Source organism: Bos mutus, chromosome 12, assembly GCF_027580195.1.
Source record: "Bos mutus isolate GX-2022 chromosome 12, NWIPB_WYAK_1.1, whole genome shotgun sequence".
In the NCBI taxonomy this organism is placed as follows: Eukaryota; Metazoa; Chordata; class Mammalia; order Artiodactyla; family Bovidae; genus Bos; species Bos mutus.
In genome coordinates this window covers 28,402,706-28,423,818 of record NC_091628.1, presented here as the reverse complement: position 1 = coordinate 28,423,818, position 21,113 = coordinate 28,402,706, and the positions used below count along the sequence as shown (strand labels likewise).

General features: G+C 35.3%; 1 protein-coding gene across 11 annotated transcripts in view; it reads right to left on the bottom strand.

The window, feature by feature from the left end:
- Positions 1-21,113, bottom strand: part of N4BP2L2 (NEDD4 binding protein 2 like 2) — a 67,011-nt gene that overhangs the window by 34,684 nt on the left and 11,214 nt on the right. For 5 of the 11 annotated variants that reach the window (XM_070380447.1, XM_070380445.1, XM_070380446.1 and 2 more), the window contains 3 exons: positions 19,234-19,322; positions 18,770-18,846; positions 16,158-16,301 (listed from right to left, as the gene is read on the bottom strand). In XM_070380447.1, coding sequence (XP_070236548.1) covers positions 16,158-16,301; positions 18,770-18,846; positions 19,234-19,322 — 310 coding nt within the window. Of the gene's footprint in view, positions 1-13,566; positions 16,302-18,769; positions 18,847-19,233; positions 19,323-21,113 lie in introns of those variants that run through there. The other 6 variants (XM_070380451.1, XM_070380450.1, XM_070380449.1 and 3 more) reach the window with 2 other exon arrangements.

The window sequence follows — 21,113 nt, the reverse complement described above, 5'->3', positions numbered from 1 at the left end:
GCCCAAAACTAAACAGGAAAACACCTGTTTTCCCTTCTAAATGTGCTCCTCCTATATTGTATCTTAGTAAACTGTAACTCCATCCTTTTCATACCCATTATTTGATGTATTTAACAAATCTTGTCAGTTCTAGCTTCAACCAGTTCTTACTACCTCTACCCTTGTCCCCTAGCTGAGGTCTCAATCACCTCTCACTTGGATTATTCCAAGAGCTGTCTAGTTAGTCCCTGCTTCCATTCCTATATCTCTAAAGTGATTCTCAAGACAGCAGCCAGAACTGACATTGTATAACTTAAAACACAAGTCAGATCACATCATCCCCTGCTCAAAACTCTCCAACAGCTTCCCATCTCAAGCAGAGTAAAGGTCTGTATTTCTTCAATAATTTACAAGGCCCATTATTATCTTGTTCCTTTTTCCTCTTTCTCTCTTCTACCACCTTGCCCTTTGCTCACTTAGCTCCAAGAAAACTGACATCCTACTATTCCTTAACCACACAAAGCACAGTCCCACCTCATCAGAGCTCTCACTTGCAGGACCCTCAGTCTGGAATGCTCCATCCTTGCTTCTCTCTTTGCTAATTCACTCTCATTTTCTTCAAGTCTCTGCTCAAATGTTACCTTGTCAATTCAGCCTTTATCGATCACTTCAAGTAAAGTGGTACACATTCCACTAAGCCTCATCCTCCCTATACCACTTATGCTGCTTCAATTTTGTCCACAGTACTTACCATTTGACCTCCCAGATACCTGTTTATTGATTCAGTCTGCTTCCCTACCCTGACTCAGGTAGGAAGGGCAGAGGTTTTGTCTGCTTTGCTCACCAATCTATCATTAAACGGAGAAGGAAATGGCAACCCACTCCAGTGTTCTTGCCTGGAGAATCCCAGGGATGGGGGAGCCTGGTGGGCTGCTGTCTATGGGGTCACACAGAGTTGGACATGACTGAAGCGACTTAGCAGCAGCAGCTATCATTAAAACAATGCCTGGCACATAGTAAGCACTCATGAAACACTGCTGAATGAATACATATATGCATGAATAAATTCAATACTGTTACCCATCTCTGAGCCTTTGACCATTCAGTTACTACTGTCTACAGCCTTTCCCCCTTACTTATTTTCCCTTACTAAATTCCACTTTTTCCTATGTCCAGTCCTCCACATTTCACTCACTGACTACCAATGTACTATATCAACAGTGGAAAAGTAATTAACTCCACTGCAACACACTCATCCAGAAATCATTCTACTGACCCTTCTCACTACTGGTTCTTATTTCTCAACCACATTCCTTCAATCAGAAAACACCATTCCATCTCCAGAAACTATAGCTTACACCTGATGTTTTCTCACTGCACTGAGTACTTCTGCTATGTATCTGCACAGATTGTCCCAAAAGTCAAGATACACCTGATGTTCTTAGAAACAACATAAATCATTCTGATATGCACCAAGCAGGACAATTCAGAGGAAGCCCTATTCCCACCCCCCCACCCCCGCCAGTATTTCATGTTCTCATGACTGCCAGAAGCTAGAAGGCCCACAAAGTATCAGTCCATCACTCACCAAGAAATGACACACTGAAACAATCAGGAAAACAAGCCTCCAGTCCTTCAGTACCACTCCTGCCAATGGCCTAGTGTCACCCCTGCATGCACTCAACCTTACTCATTTACTCCACTGCATTTCAGTTTCTGGTCCCTCTTTGTCTCCCAGTTTATTATGCTTTTGTTTTTTATTCATTGACTGGATTTATTGTTTCCTCAGAATTATGCTTGGTTTTTTCTCAAACTATGTTAACACCTACTTCGGCTCTTTTAAACCACGCTTGGTAAGATGCTCACCTGAATTTCAGGCGAAAGACCTGCTACAGACTCTGTGACTTCAGCAGGTCTAATCCAGTTCCTATAAGGGAAGAATTCATATGACCAAACATTTCTTGAACTTTCCACGTTATTTTCACAACACAACCAACATCTTACTTACAAAGCCTCAACAGCAAATTAATTAAAACCTGATTAGCTGCTTTTTCTTCTGATTTCCTTTCTCCATTGAGCACTATCTATACTGCCCCTAGAAAACCTCATTCTTCTATAGGTAAACTGTTTCTAAATATATAATAATTTCTTCTACTGCACTATTAAGAGTAGAAAATAATCTAAGAAATGATTCAAAAAGAATGGTATGTTATCAAAAATTTAAAATACTATCATTTAAAATAATAAACACAAGATACTAATAATTAATACTTTAAAATATTACAAATTAAAAAAAACTTTAAAATATTACAAATTAAAAAAAAAAACACCTTAAAATATTACTCCTCTCTGACCCTCCAAAAAATGCCTTCTTCTCCTGTCTACTGAATCTTGTGACAACTCTGTCACTTTCTGGACTGCACTACCAAAATAGAAAGCTGACATCCAGTCAAATTGATATTCCCATCTGAATGACTCATTTCACAGACGCCTAGCGTACAATTAACTTAAGTTTCACATAACTACAGGTAAGCTGATATCTATCTCACTGTCACACGAACATGACACAGAAGGTTGTGATGAAAAACAGAACGAAAAAATGTATTCATGAAAACTAAGGGTGGTGGGGAAAAGCTCCTTATTTTTATTATGCTTGACATTAAAAAAAAATTTTTTTCTGTTAAAGAAATGGATTTGTGTGATCTGGCCAATACACTGCTCTGTGAAACTAATCATATCATATTTGTCAATAAAGATGAGAATATCAAACTGACTCGATCATACCAAGAGTCAATACAACACAAATGAAAAATTAGTGCCACTCCACAAAAAGGCACACATCCCAAACTGTTTTGAAGTATTACACAGCTTAATTTCTGACTGTCTTGCTAATGAGTATTATGAGTATCTTTGTTAAATAACAAAAAAACAGACTTTATCCTTTAGACATAACTAGTATAAAATTCAACCAATTGCTTTGTTTCCTTCTCTGCCATCTCTAGTGTATAAGGAAGTGAAATCATCAAAAGGCAAACAAAATCAGTTTCAAGGTTAACACAAAAGCTACTTCAGCTGAAATTCTAACATACTCATATAATCCATCTAGTAATGGTCATGTATGGATGTGAGAGTTGGACTGTGAAGAAAGCTGAGCGCCGAAGAATTGATGCTTTTGAACTGTGGTGTTGGAGAAGTCTCTTAAGAGTCCCTTGGACTGCAAGGAGATCCAACCAGTCCATTCTGAAGGAGATCAGCCCTGGGATTTCTTTGGAAGGAATGATGCTGAAGCTGAAACTCCAGTACTTTGGCCACCTCATGCGAAGAGCTGACTCATTGGAAAAGACTCTGATGCTGGGAGGGATTGGGGGCAGGAGGAGAAGGGGACGACAGAGGATGAGATGGCTGGACGGCATCACCAACTCGATGGACATGAGTCTCAGTGAACTCCGGGAGTTGGTGATGGACAGGGAGGCCTGGCGTGCTGCGATTCATGGGGTCGCAAGGAGTCGGACACGACTGAGCGACTGAACTGAACTGAACTGAATCCTATTTAAGAAAGTGTTCTCATTTAAGAGGAAAAGTTTCATAAAACTAAGTGACTTGCCCAAGCTGCAATTTGAAATTCTGTGCTCCACTAAAAGTGGAAGTTTCTGAGGTACAGCAAAGATAGTGTCTGAAACACAGAACTAGGTTGCACAATGAAGAGCTCACAGGGCAGGCAGCCCGCTATACATTTCTTAATTAAACACATTCCATTTTCAGAAAGTTTTGAACTAAATTAAAAATTAAGAATCACTGACCAAGTCAAATGCCCTCATTTTACACATAAAGGAACTGCAGAAGAAATGCCTTACAAGCACCTCTCAACTATCAGATACAATAACTGTTAGGACTGTAACAAAATGCGGACTGGGTGGCTTTAACAGCAGTTTATTTTCTCACAATTCTAGAAGCTTGAAGTCTGAGATCAACGTGTCCACAGGGTTGGTTTCTTCTAAGGCCTCTCTCTTTCACTGGTAGATGGCCTTCTTCTGCCAGTGTTTTCAAAGGTCTTCCTTCTGTTTATGGCTGTGTCCTAATTTCCTGTTCTTATAAGGACACCAGTTATATTGGATTACAGCCCATCCATATCTTAATTTATCTCTTTAAAGGTGCTATCTCCAAATATAATTACATTCTGAGGTACTGGGGGTTAGGACCTCAACATATGAATTTTGAGGGGTCATAATTCAGCCCATTCAACACTTCACTCTCTTGCCTCCCATCAACTAATGTCCTTCTTATATGCAAAACACATTCATCCCATTCCAAGAGCTCACAAAGTATAAGCCCCTTCTAGCATCAACTCTAGGAGGAGATGGCAACCCATTTCAGTATTCTTGCCTGGAGAATCCCAGGGATGGAGGAGCCTGGTGAGCTGCCATCTGTGGGGTCACACAAGCCAGACACGACTGAAGCGACCTAGCAGCAGCAGCAGCAGCAGCAGCAGCAGCAGCAGCAACTCTTAAATCCAAAAATCTTATCTAAATACCATTTAAACCAGCTGTGGGTCAACTTGAGATATGATTTATCCTGAGGCAAAATTTCTCTTCAGCTATTATTTAACCATGTGACGGCAGACAACTTATCTGCTTTCAAAATGTTTCCATTCCAAAAAGGAAAAATCAGAAAGAGGAGATGATGGGTCCCAAGCAAGTCTATAATAAGGCAAATTTCATAAGATTTTAATGTTGAATAATATTTAATAATCAACAATAAAGAATAATCTATGACCCAATATTCTGGGCCCACTGGGCTGGAGCCCCACCCTCTTAGGCTTGGTGCTCTGATCCCATGGTGGCCGTGGCAGCCCTGTTGACCTCTAAACTACGTTCAGGGTCATGCTACTCTTTTCTTGGAGGAAAACACATGCTTTCAGCCAGGTGACAAAGATAGCTCTACTGACTTGTCTTATAGAATCTCAGAAGTCTGACAGCCTCCCTCATTTCATCCTCTTTGTCCCTTTCAGTCCAAGCTGGTAGTGTTTCTGCTGCCATAACCCCATCTAAGGTCCTGCTGAGATGGCTTTATAAATCCCTAAGTCACATGTCCATACTCCCTTTATCAAATGGTTGTCTAGCAACAGCCTTGATGTTGTCTCCAGTACACACTAATTTTTTGCAACATGCATAGGCTGAGAATTTCCAAATCTTCAAAGTTTTGGTTCCATTTTGCTTAATAAATCTTTCTGCAATTATCTTTGTCCTCGTGTTTTACTATAAGCAGCAAGGAGAAACCAGGCCACGCTTTTAATACTTTGCTTATAAATTTCAGTTAAATATCCAAGTTTATCACTTAACAGTTCAATTTCCCACAAACCCAAAGAACACAATTTAGCCAAGCTTTCTGCCACCTTATATAACACGACTGCCTTTCCTTACGTTTCTAGTAACACGTTCCTCACTTTCATCTGAGACCTTATCAGAAGCACCCTTTTCTTATTTCTATCAATATGATTATACATGCTAAGTGTATAATCCTGATAGCCCTCTTTCAGAGCCCTCAGCAGAATCAGCTTTAATGTTCATATTTCTACCTATAATCACAGAAGGCAACCTTGGCTTTTTCTAACATGAAGCTCAAAATTATTCCAGCCTCTGCAATAGCCAGTTCTAAAGCCATTTCTACATTCTTAGATATTTGTTAGAGCAGCATCCCACTTTCCAGTACCAAAATCTGTGTCAGTTTTCCAAAGCCACAAAGCATCAGTCAGGGTTGCTTAAACAACAGCAATTAACCTCACAATTCTGGAGGTTAGAAGTTCAAGATGTCAGCAGGATAGGTTTCTTCAAAAGCCTCTCTCCTTGGCTTGCAGACAGCTGTCTTCCTCCAGTGTTGTTAAGGTCTTCCCTTTTTGTGTGTCTGTATCCTAATCACCTCTTAAGGACACCAATCATATTAGATCAGGGTCCAATCATATGACTTCATTTTACCTTAATTAGCTCTTTAAAGGGCCTACATCCTGAAAATAGTCACATTACAAAATACTGGTTCAGGACTTCCAACACATGAAATTTTAAGAGAACACAATTAAGCCCAGAACAAGGTGAGACTTATTCTATATTCACTTATTCTATGAACACTGAATACCACTCTTTCTCATTGTTCTGATGACCATGTAACTGCACACAAAACTGGTACAACCTCCGACACATGGTACTTAAGAATAAAAGGGAGAGGAAATAATCATATACTCATACAAATTAATGAAAAAAACTACATGAGAACATATAATATGTATTTTGGACTTCACCAAGCCTGCCTGCTACATCCAAAAAGGTTTCCTTGAAGAGCTCAAATCTGAAGGGTGAGTATGGAAAGGGTGTGTGCACACAGAACTTTCCAGGAAAAAGGAACAGAACAGTACATTCAAGAAATTGAGAAATGGACAGTAGGGCTGGAACACAGAAAGTATGAGGAGTAATAAAACATGAGGTTGGAAAGGAAGGTAGGGGCCACATCAACCACATTATGGTTTTTGGTCTTTATCCTAACAGCAATGGGAAGCACCTGAAAGGTTTTATTCATGATCATATTTTCATTTTACAAAGATCACTCTGGAAAAAAGGGGGCACTAAGGGCTTCTAATTTGCTGGGAATGTTCTACTTCTTGAGTAGGATTCTGGTTTAATGGGTATGTTCACTTTGTGAAAATCTACTGAGCTATATACTTAAACTTTAAGCACTTTTCTATATATACATTATATTTCAGTCTTCTAAGACTGTGGAGAAAAAGGGCTAGAATACAGAAAGTACAGCTGTGGGGACCCCAGCATCAAAAGAGATGATAATTCAAACTATTCTCATGGAAAAACCCAAACAAACTTTTTGGCCAATGCAATACAAAGATGGCAGTCAAAAATGAAGAGACTCGAGATAATTAAGTGGTAAAATTCAAATACCCCAGTTGATGGATTGAATATGAAGGAGGAAAGAAGGCATCAAAGAAGACTCTCAAGTATCTGTTTACAAAAATAGATGGATGGTAGATCCATTCTCCATGAATGAAAATTCTGGAGTTCCATAGATGTGACAGATCACAGATTCAATTTTTCAGGCTTTAAAGTAGAAATCTCAACTAGGCAGTTAAGTATATAATCTGGAGCACAGAGGACAGGTTTAAAAAGAAAACACCGTTGGGGAGTAATACTATTAAAAGAAGGGCTTCCCCAGTGGCTCAGTGGTAAAGAATCAGCCTGCAATGCGGCAGACCTGGGTTCGATCCCTGGGTCAGAAGGTCCCCTGGAAAAGGGCACGACAACCCACTGCAGTATTCTTGCCTGGAAAATCCCATGGACAGAGAAACCTGGCAGGCAACAGTCCATAGGGTCGCAAATAGTCTGAAGTGACTGAGCACACGCACACACGAGGCCCTGCAGTACTAAAGGCACTGGATTAGGTTCTGAGGACAGTTATAAACAGAACAAGTAGGTTATCATAGAACTTACATTCTAATTCAAAAGACCCCCAACAAATTGTATTAAATAAGGTAACTTCAACTACTAACAGGTACTGTGATGAAAACAACAGGACGGTTTAACAGAGTGACAGAGGTGGGGCTACTTTACTTTAGATCGGAATAGTTAGGGCTCTCTGTGGAGGTGACATTGAGGTGAGATTAAATACTTAGAATTATGCTAGGCATAGGAACAACAAAAAAAATTTAGAGCATTCCAGAAAGAAAAAAAGAGCTTAGTGTTTAAAGCAAGATCAAACTTTGCATATCTGAAAAATAGCAAAAGGCCAGTTATAGACACAATGTAGTAAATGAAGAGCAGAGGATACAAGACACGGTCAGGGAAGAAGCCAAGGGCCAGATCACATAGAGTTTAAGCAGGAGGGATGTAATTTATACTTAAAAAAAAGTTTAAGTTATACATTTCTCTAAATACCCTGTGGCAAAGATAAATGTGGAGAGACTACTAGGTCCAAGTGAGACATGATGAAGTCTCATGGGGAAAGTTAAGAGGAAGAATAGAAGTGTTAAAGAAAATATAAAAAAAAAATCTCTAAATGATCTTAAAAGAAACAAAGTCTCAAGGCTGCCCTACTTACCTGTATTCTAGTATTTAATTTTTTGATCATAGATCACAAATCTAAAGACTACTAACAAGATTCAAAATTTCACACAAAAGGCTCTGATACTGTTAGATAAAACAAGTTAGATGGATGAGCCGTCCTCTCTGCTTGGACGCTCTTTCTTAGCAAGTATCAATCAAACACAACTAATTCAAACTTTGTATTTCCATGTTTCCTAAATTATGAACTGCCCTATACAGTTGTTCTAATTAGATGAATGGGCCCTTAGTATCAAGAGGTTGATTATTTTCTGGAGAAGACGTCTAATATTCAACAAATATTTATTGACTCTTTAAAGGACAAAGCTTCAAAGACAACACAAGGAAGACCATGCTTTCATGCCCTTAAGAAAGTGAAAATTAAAGTCAGTCAGTTGTGTCTGACTCTTTGCCACCCCATGAACTGCACATGGAATTCTCCAGGCCAGAAAACTGGAGTGCGTAGCCTTTACCTTTTCCAAGGGGTCTTCCCAACCCAGGGATCGAACCCAGGTCTCCCACACTGCAGGCAAAGACTTTACCAGCTGAGCCACCAGAGAAAGATAATCTTTCTTAGTATAATGCCTGGGCTCTACTGGTCTTTACACAGCAAATGGAAGATGCAGAAGGAGAAATTACCACTTTTGACCACTAGCTCTCCAGCTTTAACAATTTCTTTCCTATCACTCCCCAGAACTAAATTTTTTTTCCTTACTGTTTTCTAATTAATTCAAAATGTCTAACCCAGGTCTCCTATCACATTTCTTATAAATGCTTCAATTTACTTATATTCAAAATGAAATGTTTTAACCATATCTTTGTCAGTGTTACATTATATAATATTTCAATAATCTTAATCTCATAATGCAGTTTCATGAACCAAAAACTATTTTAATCTATTCATGAAACCAATGCTATTTCTTCTCCACTCTAACAAAAACTCTACCTCTGATTTCCAATTTAGAAACAACAACAAAAAGAAAATCCAGAAACTACTCTAAGGAATTAAGAAAAATCAAGTAAGATCCAGCCCTTCTATTTTTTAAGTTAACTAAAACAAAATAAGGCACATTTTCAACAGTAAGAGTCCTTCATTTTGTACTCAAAGGCTTTCCTTACAGAATCTAATTAATTCAATATTTTATTTCTATAGAAAACTTAACAGGCACCTTTATTGTTCTTTTAGAAAATTAATGTAAACAACATAAAAGAAAAAAGGACACTATTACAAAAGGTAAAAAAACATAAATTCTTCAGAAATTCAGAAAACTGATGTGATTTCCATGACAGCTACTGCTAGCACACTTAATAAATAAGTGGCCATTAAAAGAAAAATACACTAACATCACTTAAAACAGTATTGGTCTATTTAGGAAATAACTCCCTCAAAGACTCCTCTAACAGGAAAGCCCCATACTCTCTCAAAATTAATCAGCAAAACAAATAGCTTACACAATTTAACAATCCATTTATTAAATACTACATATTTCAAGTGCTAGCTAAAATCAGGAGATATTAAAATGTAAAAGCACAACAGCATATATAAAAATGCAATTCAAAAGATGTTGCTGAAATATGATTATCAACTATCAATGTATACTTTGCAGAAAATAATTATACACTAAATAGCATCCAAGCTTTCAATTTTGACTTAAAATAAGCATTCTAGTGGTCATGTATGGATGTGAGAGTTGGACTGTGAAGAAAGCTAAGCACCAAAGAATTGATGCTTTTGAACTGTGGTGTTAGAGAAGACTCTTGAGAGTCCCTTGAGCTGCAAGGAGATCCAACCAGCCTATCCTAAAGGAAATCAGTCCTGGGTGTTCACTGGAAGGACTGATGCTGAGGCTGAAACTCCAATACTTTAGCCACCTCATGCAAAGAGTTGACTCATTGGAAAAGGCTCTGATGCTGGGAGGGATTGGGGGCAGGAGGAGAAGGGGATGACAGAGGATGAGATGGCTGGATGGCATCAACGACTCGATGGACGTGAGTCTGAGTGAACTCCAGGAGTTGGTGATAGACAGGGAGGCCTGGTGTGCTGCGATTCATGGGGTCGCGAAGAGTCGGACATGACTGAGCAACTGAACTGAACTGAACTGAAGCATTCTAAATAAATGGTCACTTTCAGATTTCTTCACTCAGCTTCACTGGTGAGTCAAAATACCTCTAACCCTATACACTCAAAAACGTATCATAAAGATGCACTCAGTTTTCCACTGGAATTTCTTTGCTGCCTAGAAAAAGACCCTAAATTAATAACAAGAATTTAACCAAAGATAACTACGTGGTTTAAAAGATAAAATGAGCTACAATGAAGAATACATCTGAACTAGATATGACTCCTAGTTATCATCACTTCCCAGAGAAACTATGGTCACAGGAGATAAATTGTTTAATTTCTCTAAGTTTCTGTTTCCTCTTTATAAAAAATTACAGTGAGGGTATTTTATAAAAATCACATCTACAATTAGAAAAGGGACTGGCACTGACAGGCGTTAACTAAATGGTGGCAACTTAAATATTATTAAATTAAGGCTTGTTTGTACTAAATTCCTATTGCTCATTGTAGTAGTATTGGAGAATATGAAGAATCACCTGTAAAAGTTGAACTCAAAAATAGCTTTCAGCTTTCTTTCAGAAGCATTCAGTTAAGGCCACATAAAAGAATCATGACAACAGTGAATTCCATAAGAGTGAGTTTCCAACTACTTTTATCAAGTAGTCTATCAGGAAGAGGCTTGAGTACTATAAAATAAGTTTTTCTCAAATACATACATCCAAGTACTACAGTATGCTTATGGGATTCCTAACCAGTGAATAGGGCTTTCCAGGTGGCTCAGTGGTAACAAAGAATTCGCCTGTCAAGCAGGAGACACAGGTTTGATCCCTGGGTCTGGAAGAGCCCCTGGAGGAGGAAATGGCCACCCACTCCAGTATTTCTGCCTGGGAAACTCCAAGGACAGAGAAACCTGGAGGGCTAAACAGGTTGGGGTCACAGGGGGTGGCAAAACAGTAGGATACAACTTAGTGACTAAACAACAACAACAAACGAGTAACACTGAGATTCTTATAAACCTTTCCAACTATTTTCATATCAAAGTTCTTCAACCGTACACAGAAGGGAAAAGTTACCTCTGTTTTTGACAGAAACTTACCATCCCACCATCTTCATTAAAAATGTTATGAAGTTAACATGAAGATAGCTGAGCAGAAAATGGAGTGAAGAAAAAGAAAATATGTATAGGAAAAGACTATGAAAGAAACATGATTTCTAATACCATTAAGAAGAAAAAAGAAAATGAAAAAATGTTTATTTTTTTAAAAAAGAAAAAAAAATAAAAAGAAAGAACTCATGATCCTTTTCCAAATCAAATTTTCTTTCATTCTGATATACTAAAAAAGACTGAAGAATCCAGAACTACAATTGAAGAGACGGTAAAAAAGTTGTATAATTATTATAATTACTGTTGTAGGGTAAAACTTTATCTTTACATGTCGTATCTGAGGATACAGATGAAACTGCAAAACAAAAAAATAATCCAAATAAAGTGTATTTTAATAGACTGTACTGAACTTGAACACAATTTTAACCACGAATGAACAGATTATTCTTAGTTTTTTTCCCCCTTAGTTACCTATAATAAAGTTGAAAGGCAAAAAGCCCAATAGGCTGTCTCAAAAACCTCTCCATCTTCCCATTAATTTACAAACAGTTCAATTGAAAAAAAAAAAACAAGGAAATATTAACAACTGCACAATACCAATGAAGTCTTCAGTCATTTCCAAAGTAGATACAATGCTTTGGTAATGTGACTATATCTAATTCTAAGATTAGGGGTTAGAGTATGGCTGTGTCCATATTAGATAAAACAGTTTACTTTTTTACACACTTAAGACAGCTTATTAAAGTTAATGGACTTCATGCTGGGAAGTGCATTGTAATGACTGCAATTTTTACACCTGGAAGGAGACAGGGTTATCATTCAGAGAATAAAATTTGTTAGGAGGAAAGGGAAGAAAAAGATTATTTCTAATCTAACTGACCAAAATAAACAAAATTTATCCTCTACTAAAGATAACAAAAAGTCAAAACATTGCAAACTGACACAGTTCTAGCTTCAAAAATAACTCATTTTTTCTCTGAGGATCTTTTCAGAGATTTTTATGCTACTCTTTCCCCTTGTTTCTGTGTGTAAATTGATAGCAATACTGTATTGAGAATTTCCATAGGTGATATTCAAAACTGTATATTCCATTACAAAAATTAGGCCATTCAGTACAATCTATATAAAGATACTGAATCTAAGTTTTCTAATTTTATTTTATTTTTTATTTTTTTTTTTTTAGTTTTCTAATTTTAGTTGCAAAAATCATAATTATAAACTTTTCAAGATTTGCTCTGAAATTTACAGCTAGGCAAAACTGAAAATTGTTTAGACTTAAGACTTAGGCAATTTGAATCAACTGAATTGAATTAATTTAAATGCTGCTTAGCAAAGGAAACAAAGGAATAAAAAATACACACAAGACAATCACTAATTACTCTTCAGAGTCTACTTCAACAAATTCATTTAATACTACTTCTTGCCATCCTTAGGATATTTTAAGGAAAAAAATCTGGCATACATACAGGGAAGCCAATTGCTTTAATAATACCTTAATTTTTAAAATAAAATATGCAAGTCTTATTTAACTGCAAAGAAAAAGAAAACCATCACCAAAGAGGATATCTATTAATCCCTTAATATAATCTTTCCTTTCACAAAAATTACAGCTAACAATTTTAATGAGAAAAAAAGTTTTATTTATAAATTGTAATGTACAAAATTTAACTCTAAAACCCACTAATGATCTGCTGTTCTGCTGCCATCAAATGTTTATTTTGAATGGTCATTGTAACAAAACTAAGTAACATTGTATTTTGTTATGATTCTAGACTAAGAGGTATTACTCTATTTATAAAGGGTTGCAGACAAACACAGACAAACATACACTCCAGCCCTAATAACTGAGTCCTCAGTGACTGCATTTATGTTACACTACTATATGATACTTCAGTAAACCCTGGGACACCTATCTCATCAAGGTACTAATACATGAACCACATTTCTTCAACATTTTCCAAACAGAACATCACCAATTTTCTCTGAAAATACTTAGAAAACCAGGCTCAGAAAATCAGACATTTCCACCATAGCAAAAACTCAATTATGGGTGAAACAAATATTTTATATGCTTTGATATCATAAATTCTTTCAAAACTTACCTATATATAAAACTGGAAAATTTCATAACCTATATATATTAATTAGGTAAGAGATAAGCACACTTCAAATAGTTAAATCCACCCTATCATATCATCAACAAAATATAACCCAATCTTCTGTAAACAATCTTACTTTAAAACACATATTAAAAAGCTAATATTTTCTTTTAGGAAAATGAATAATGAAAGATCAATTTAAAAAGCATCAAAAGTTCAACTTAATTACCACACAAATATTTTTATTGACAGTATTGACATATAGAAAACTGTAAATTTACTTTTCAAAAAGAATCTTTCTGAACCAGACTAGAATCTATATACTGTTTAAATTGTTCACCTTAGTTAAATATGATGAGTAATGCCCATTTTTTTCTGTGTGATGGAGACCAACTCAGAATGGCAGGAAGCAGCAGAGGGAGCTAGTCCATTAGAAAATATCTAAATTTTAAAAAAGAATGTCTGAATAGAAGGAAAAACTTGGATGAAAAAACTTTTAATTGGTGAATTTCATCTTTTATTGTATATTTATTTCTCTGTTCTGTTACCGTTTAAAAGTAAAAAATAACATTAGTCAGAATGCTTGGGGGAACTTTTAATTTACTCTGTCTTAAAATAAAAAAAAAATTGGGACTTCCCCGGTGGTCCAGTGGTTAAGACCCCATGTTTCCAATGCAGGTGGTACAGGTTCGATCCCTAGTCAAGGAACTGAGATCCTACATACTACCAAGTAGTGTGGCCAAAACACAAACAAAAAAAAACACAAAAAGCCCCAACAAAAACGTCTTCTAGAATGTTACCACCTCACCTCAGTAAACATTTATAACTTTTAAAAATATTTGGTAATGATTAACGATCTCTTTACTACTCAGAAATATTAGATGACATTTAATCTGTAATAAAATCTGGAAATTTATTTCACAGACTTACTATTACGAACAAGTTGCTTCATCATTTGTATCTTCCAAAGGCAATTCTCTAGATCCTTGAAATAAATCTGGCTGCTGTTCAAAACCTAATGGTACTATTACTTCTAAATAAAGTTTTATAAAGACAAAGAGAAAGGAGCACACAATATATACCTAACAGTTGTTTCACGTGTCCCAAAATTAAATCCTTCTATTTCAAAATGTCAATTTACATAATAAAATGCTGGGAAAAGCAAGCCCAAATACCAGGAAGTACTACTCTGAAACAGAAGAATTATGAAAATAGTGAATAAAGGAAACATGAACACATAATTGTATATACATTTATACATAAAACATGAGTTAGTATATTTCTACTGTATCATAGTTAGGATGAACAAATATATACAAACATACATATGTGTTAAAATAAAATACAGTAATACTCATTTAAATGTAAATAGTACTGGAGACTACAAATAAAAATCATATTATCTCATTAAAGGCAATGTAATAAAGACCTTGTTAAAAGTACTATGTTTAGTTTTGAGCCTTGCAAGTAGTATTACTTAATAATTTAATATTATTTAAAAAGTAATATAAAGATGCGAGAGAACATTTAAAGCTGGAAAAAAAACACTAAAAAGTTTTAAAACAACATCGAAAGATTATGGGATTCACCACTTTGCTCTACACCTGTAACTACCACAACACTGTTAATCAACTATACTCCATCTAAAATAAAATTAAAGAAAAAAATATACTGTAGGATTTAGGATAGGTTGGTTTAGGAGAAAGAAGACTTAAAGGACATGAACTATTACCATGTAAATAAAACACATAAAAAATTTTCAACCGTTGTAAATAGCTTGTTTTTTTTTTTTCCTAAAAATGGATAAATCAAAGCAAAATTAGGATGAATTGCCCAAGATCTCTGAAATGAATTCCATCTCGATTTTAAAATTTTAAGTGATGGAACACAATCTAATAAAAATGATAAAGTGAGATACACAGTTGTCCTTAAAGAAAAGCTAAAACCTGGAGAAGTAAAACATTCCAGAGGACAAATCTTCCTACAATTAATGCTAAGGAGCTGTCTAAAATATTTTTTACCCTAGAATTATCCTGTGTTAATTTAAATAGAGAAAAGTAATATATTATCAGAATAACACGAAGAGCTTTTGTAAACTATATAGTGATTGCCCTGTTTTTCATTCCAGAATTGGGGAGTATGGAGAGACAGGGAATGCCTTAAGAAGAAGGGTGATGAAAACGTAAATTACGGAGAAAAAACCCCTGGTGACTGATATACCTACTGTATTGGTATTTGACAAAGAATTTTGTTTTAGTAAGTGATATGCTAATTACAGCTTAGAAATACTTTACAAAGATGAATTTGCAGAAAAACATAATTTTACCGGTATTATGAATAGAGGAATCAACTACAGTTCCTATAACAAGTCAGTATTTCTTATATATTTAAGGTAGTCAAAGAAAAATACTAAAGTTTTATGAAAAGTTGAATTTAGGTATGAACTATAAAATTGTCTGACATCTACAAAAGATAAAATCAGTTTAAAATTCAATTATAGAAAAACATTCTGGTTCCTACCCACTCTACTCAGGGGTCTTCATAATAACCAAAAGCATTACAACAAAAGATTATAAAAACATTTAAAATACAATTTTATATAATTTTTATTTACACTTCAGAATTTAAACAACTTGCTGGGAACATCTTTTGTGAGGCAACGTGGTCTTTTGTTAAAATCTGAAACTGCTTAAGTTTCAAGACAGGCTCACTAATTTTTTTTAAGGGCAAGCAACAAATGCGTTAGCTGAAAATAGCCAACTTAATGATTATTTGAAACACAGACTTCATTATGTGAGCCTAGAGAGCCTCCCCACCTCTGTCTCTCCTGTGGAGGAGGTCTTTGTGTGCTTTTGTGTGGCGGTTCCACTGAATTCATTACAATAGAGATGGACATTTGATATTCATAACGATCCAACATCTGAGCAATCTTCTTTCGAGACACACCATGTTTATTCCTCCTACCAAAAAAGAAAAGGATTTTAATTCTATTTTTTAAGAATGTACAGGATTAACCTATTTTAGAGTAACAGAGCAGAATAGAGTCTAAATTATATTTTGCAAATAAATACTAGAAGATACACCTCTAAAAAAAGGGCTCTCTCAGTTTTAAACAATATAGTAAAAAGGCTTAAAATACCATATATCACAGCAAAATGTTAACTGATTATACTTTCTTCACATAGAACTAACTACTGATTCACTGAACCACTGAGTTAATGACCCCCAACTTTTAAACAACAAAATAAAAAGATTATGCAACACCGTTTTGAGAATTGCAGAAGAATTGCGCGTGGGTTTCTAGGACTTACAAAAATCAATATAAAATATGTTTAACTTATGAAAGTTATTTTTAACACATCTGCATTTAAAAAATTTATTATCAACACCAAACTATTATTAGAGATACAATTTTTACATATCTCCCAAACATAGTATCGAATGAAAGAAACTAGAGACAATGACTATATACTGTGTAATTCTATTTATTAATATATAAACTTTGAAAGAAATTAAACTATGGTGCTAAAGTGAAGGATTTTTTTAAAAGCAAAAAAAAAAAAAGCTTTAAGGAACAGCAAGCAAGTAACTGTAGGGAACTGTTACTGGGAAAAGGAATTCAAAAAACTTCTTAGGTGTTAGTAAAGCTCTCGTGACACGAGTAATAGTTAAATGAATATCTGACTTATGAAATTTGTTAAGCTACGTATTTTTTATATACTTTTCTGTGAGTTTAATTTTGACAGCAAAAAGTAGTTTACGAATTATTCTTGTCTCTCAAAAAAAATTTTTTAAGAATTTAACCCTTGTAGTTTTCTGTAACTTGAGTTGGACACGGCAAAACACACAGAACATATTTTACATTTATTAAGTTCTAGACTTACTAAAGCTAACTCATCTTCCCAGAAAAAAAGACATAAAAATCAAGTTCTAGACTTACTAAAGCTAACTCATCTTCCCAGAAAAAAAGACATAAAAATCTGTCAAACTATACTAGATAGCAGTTAAATTGACTTTATTTTGTAAAGTTATTTTATATTAAGAATTATATAAAAAAATTTAAAAAAAAAAGAATTATAATGTTTCAACAGTCTCAAATGCAAATAAAGCCTAAATGTACAACAATTTCATTAACTCACTTATTCAACATAAGCCAAATATCTTTAGTTTTTAAACTCTCTCTTCTTTCTACCTGAGGAGCAATAATTACACAGAGGGCAGGCAAAGAATACCAGATATTAATAATATCTACCAGTTTAACTCTTCATAAATTTGATTTGGCATGCAAATTAGAAAGGGAAAGAAAGATCACCAAAGGAATAAAAATTCAAAGATACAAAAAGAATAAAAGGCAAGGAGGAAAGAAAGCAGTTGAACACCATACACAGAATAACAGTTTTAAGCAGAAGAGGGAAACATGTGGGAGAAAAAAATGGTCTTAAAAAGAGAGGTGATGGTTGCGTAACTCTGTGAGTATACTGAAAACCATTGAATTGTACACTTTTAATGGGTAAACTGTAAGGTATGTGAGTTAAAAGTTGTCACCCAAGATGGGGTGGGAGGAGTGAAAATGAAGAAATGAAAAATGATTTACTGTCAGGAAAACCAGGGAAAATGGATAAAGGTAAACACAAATGGAAGACCAGGGTTGAAAATAATACAAGACCACAATCCCTCACAAATCCTGAAATCTAAAATACTCTGAAAATTCAGTTTTCTGTTGACTCATACAGAAGCAAAGTCTAACCATGCCTGTACTCATATGGCAGCATGATCTACTCCGAACATTAAACCATGTAAATTTTTCTCAACTGAATAGACTGATCATTCACAATCTGCTGCAGAAACACTGAGATGTTTGATTATGCCATGCTGCCCCAAACTCTTGCTAGGAGTGCTAACAATTAGATACAGGCTCTGTATTACCTTTCTAAAATTGAAAAAAAAAAAAAAAATCTGAATTCTTAAACACACTGATTCCCTGGATCTTGGCTATCGGATAATGGATATGTTGCAGAGAAAAGCATCAGGTAAAAAGCTGATGGGATCTAAAATGGGAAAGAGATGAAGTTGGAAAGGCAACGCAGAGAAGTGGCCTAGCAAAAAAGCTGAAGGGAAAGTCCTAGTTTTTGTCTGTTTTCTGGATCTCCACTAGCATTCAATAAACTGGGAACCAATGCAGGAAGTCACGTAAGAAGAAGTGACAAACACACTTAACAAAGAACATTTAAGGAAATTTAATACTGCAAAGAGCCTCAAACAAGCTGCATTTAAGCCAATGCTCCTCTTAATACAAAGTGAGTAGTAGTAGTAATAGTCCTATTCATAGGTATCAAAGATTTAACAAACAAAAGCTAGTAAAGAAACTGATCATGAAAAGAAGAAAGAAAAAAAAAAGACGAGATTAAAAATTTTTTGAGTGCCTTACTTTTCTAATTCTTCAGGATCAAATTTCCACCAAGTTTCAGGTTCATGAAACTCTACTCTGTATCCTTTTCCTATGGCCTACACAAAAGAAAGGAAGAAAACAAAAACCCAGAGAACACTTCTTAAAGTAAAAAGATGGAAGACAGATACAAATTTCACTTAGACAATACTTCTCAATTTGCTCAACCAAGACAAATTTATCTTTAAAATAATATGGTTTATAAAAATTTTCAGGCTACTTAACAGTCAAATTCCAATCACTATTCTCAAGTACAGGCAAAACTAACAAGATGAACATATTGCTTAATAAGCACCATTCTCAATTTTTAAAAAATTAAGCAAATGGACACACCTCTTTAGAGAACAAGGACAAATGTTTTAATAGTAAACATCAAAGTAACTGAAATTTCAGAATATGAAAAAAGCTGAAAAGAATAGAAAAACTCTCTCATATCTCATATTTACCATTTCCACATATGGTTTCATTTCCCAAGCTTGTGTATTAGTGTTGTCTATTATGACTGGCGATCTCCCCTGATTGATAGCTTGCTTTGCTGTAATAAAAAATAAATTTAAAAAGCAAAAAACAGAACGATTAGATAAAAATATATAAAATAAAATTTAAACATTCATTAAGCAATTTTCTACATCCTTGTACTTAAAAACAAAACTGTGCAATCTCTAGAGTCAGTGCATGGAAATAAAAGGACTCTGCTAGATTAAGTGGAATTAAGAGACATAAACATATGTAATGGGTTTTCTTCAGACCAAATGCTGGTTTTGAAAAACTAGCTGTAAAGGACATTTTAGGGGAAATATTCTGTTGAACTTACAGCTAATGAAGACTTCAGTCTAGAGCTTTCATTTACAGAAAATGTAGGGACAAGTTACATGTGAATATGGTCTGAGTATGAAAAGAGACAAACATTTAATGATATGGAACGATGGAGACTTTTAACAGAAAATGGCAATTTACAAGATAATATGTAACTGATTTCATTTTGGGCAAACTATAAAGATGAGAAAAGTTACTAAGACACCAAAAGTTGTCTTCTATAGGTAAAATTCCCAGTAATTCTTTCGAAATAAGAGACTTAGGTAAAAAAAAAAAAAAAAAAAGTGCTATGGATTTATCACTACTCACATCCTAAGCAGCTAAATTCCAAAGTTCAACTGACTTTGTGGATATTTCTTAGGACAATGATTTCTGAAATTGGGAGCTGAGCTAAACAGAACTTTTCAAACTATATCTCCCTGTCTCTAGCTATTGATTCCAGTATGAGGTGAGAACTATTTCACAGCGATTCCTGTTAATGACAGGCAAGACAATTAAGAGCCCACTATAAAATTTATTTTATTTTACCGAGTTCCATCATTTATGAGAGAGACTCCATTTAAGACTGTTCTCACAGAAAGCTGTAGAAGAGCAGTCACTTGGATGGGGAGGAGGCTAGTGGACCTGTGACTCTCAGAAACCTTCCTGCAGTGGCCACAGCTGGAGGAGGGGTGGTGTCCACCCTTTGGCTCTGTCTCCATCCTGGGCGTCTGCTCAAGGATCACCCTCTCATGGTTCTGACCTCTCTGACCTTGGCCCTCGGGGGACCTCTTGACTTGGCTGTTGTTTCAGATTCATGTATCATGCCTCTTCCTAGAGAAACCTGAGAATTCCTCATATTGGAAGCTTCAGATGCTCCAAGAGCAAATCAGTTAGTGCTTTGAATTTACATGTTAACAAACAGGTCATTTAGCATCACTCCAAAAGAGTAACACAAATTACCTCTAACAGGTGGGGCTATGGATGGATGGTTGTTGTTGTTTAGTGGCTAAGTCATGTCCAACTCTTTTGAGACCCCATGGACTATAGCCTGCCAGGCTCCTCTGTACATGGGATTTCCCAGGCAAGAATATTAGAATGGGTTGCCATTTCCTTCTCCCCACTATAAAATTTAAAAGGCTGAGGCAAAATGCAATGATATGTAAGTTTTGCTGGGATTTAGAATTCAAACCACTAAGTTTCACATAATGAAAACATTTATACAGATGTCTAAGGGAAGATAGAATTTTAAAAGCTAAGTAATAATGACTAATGTGGAATGTAAATACATATTTGGGAGACGACGTCTCTAAATATTAAAAGAAAGTTACAACTTGGGTCACAAACAGGATACCAAGATGCTATCAATTCCCACTGCTTCACCCCAAACAGTGATCATACTTTCATTTAAAAAAAAAATATTAAAGTAATTCTCCTAATGTCTGATAGACAGGCTTACACCTCTAAGGAGTCAAGTTCTACAAAAGGAGCTTATTAACCAAATAAATATCTGATTTGCAGGAATGGAGAT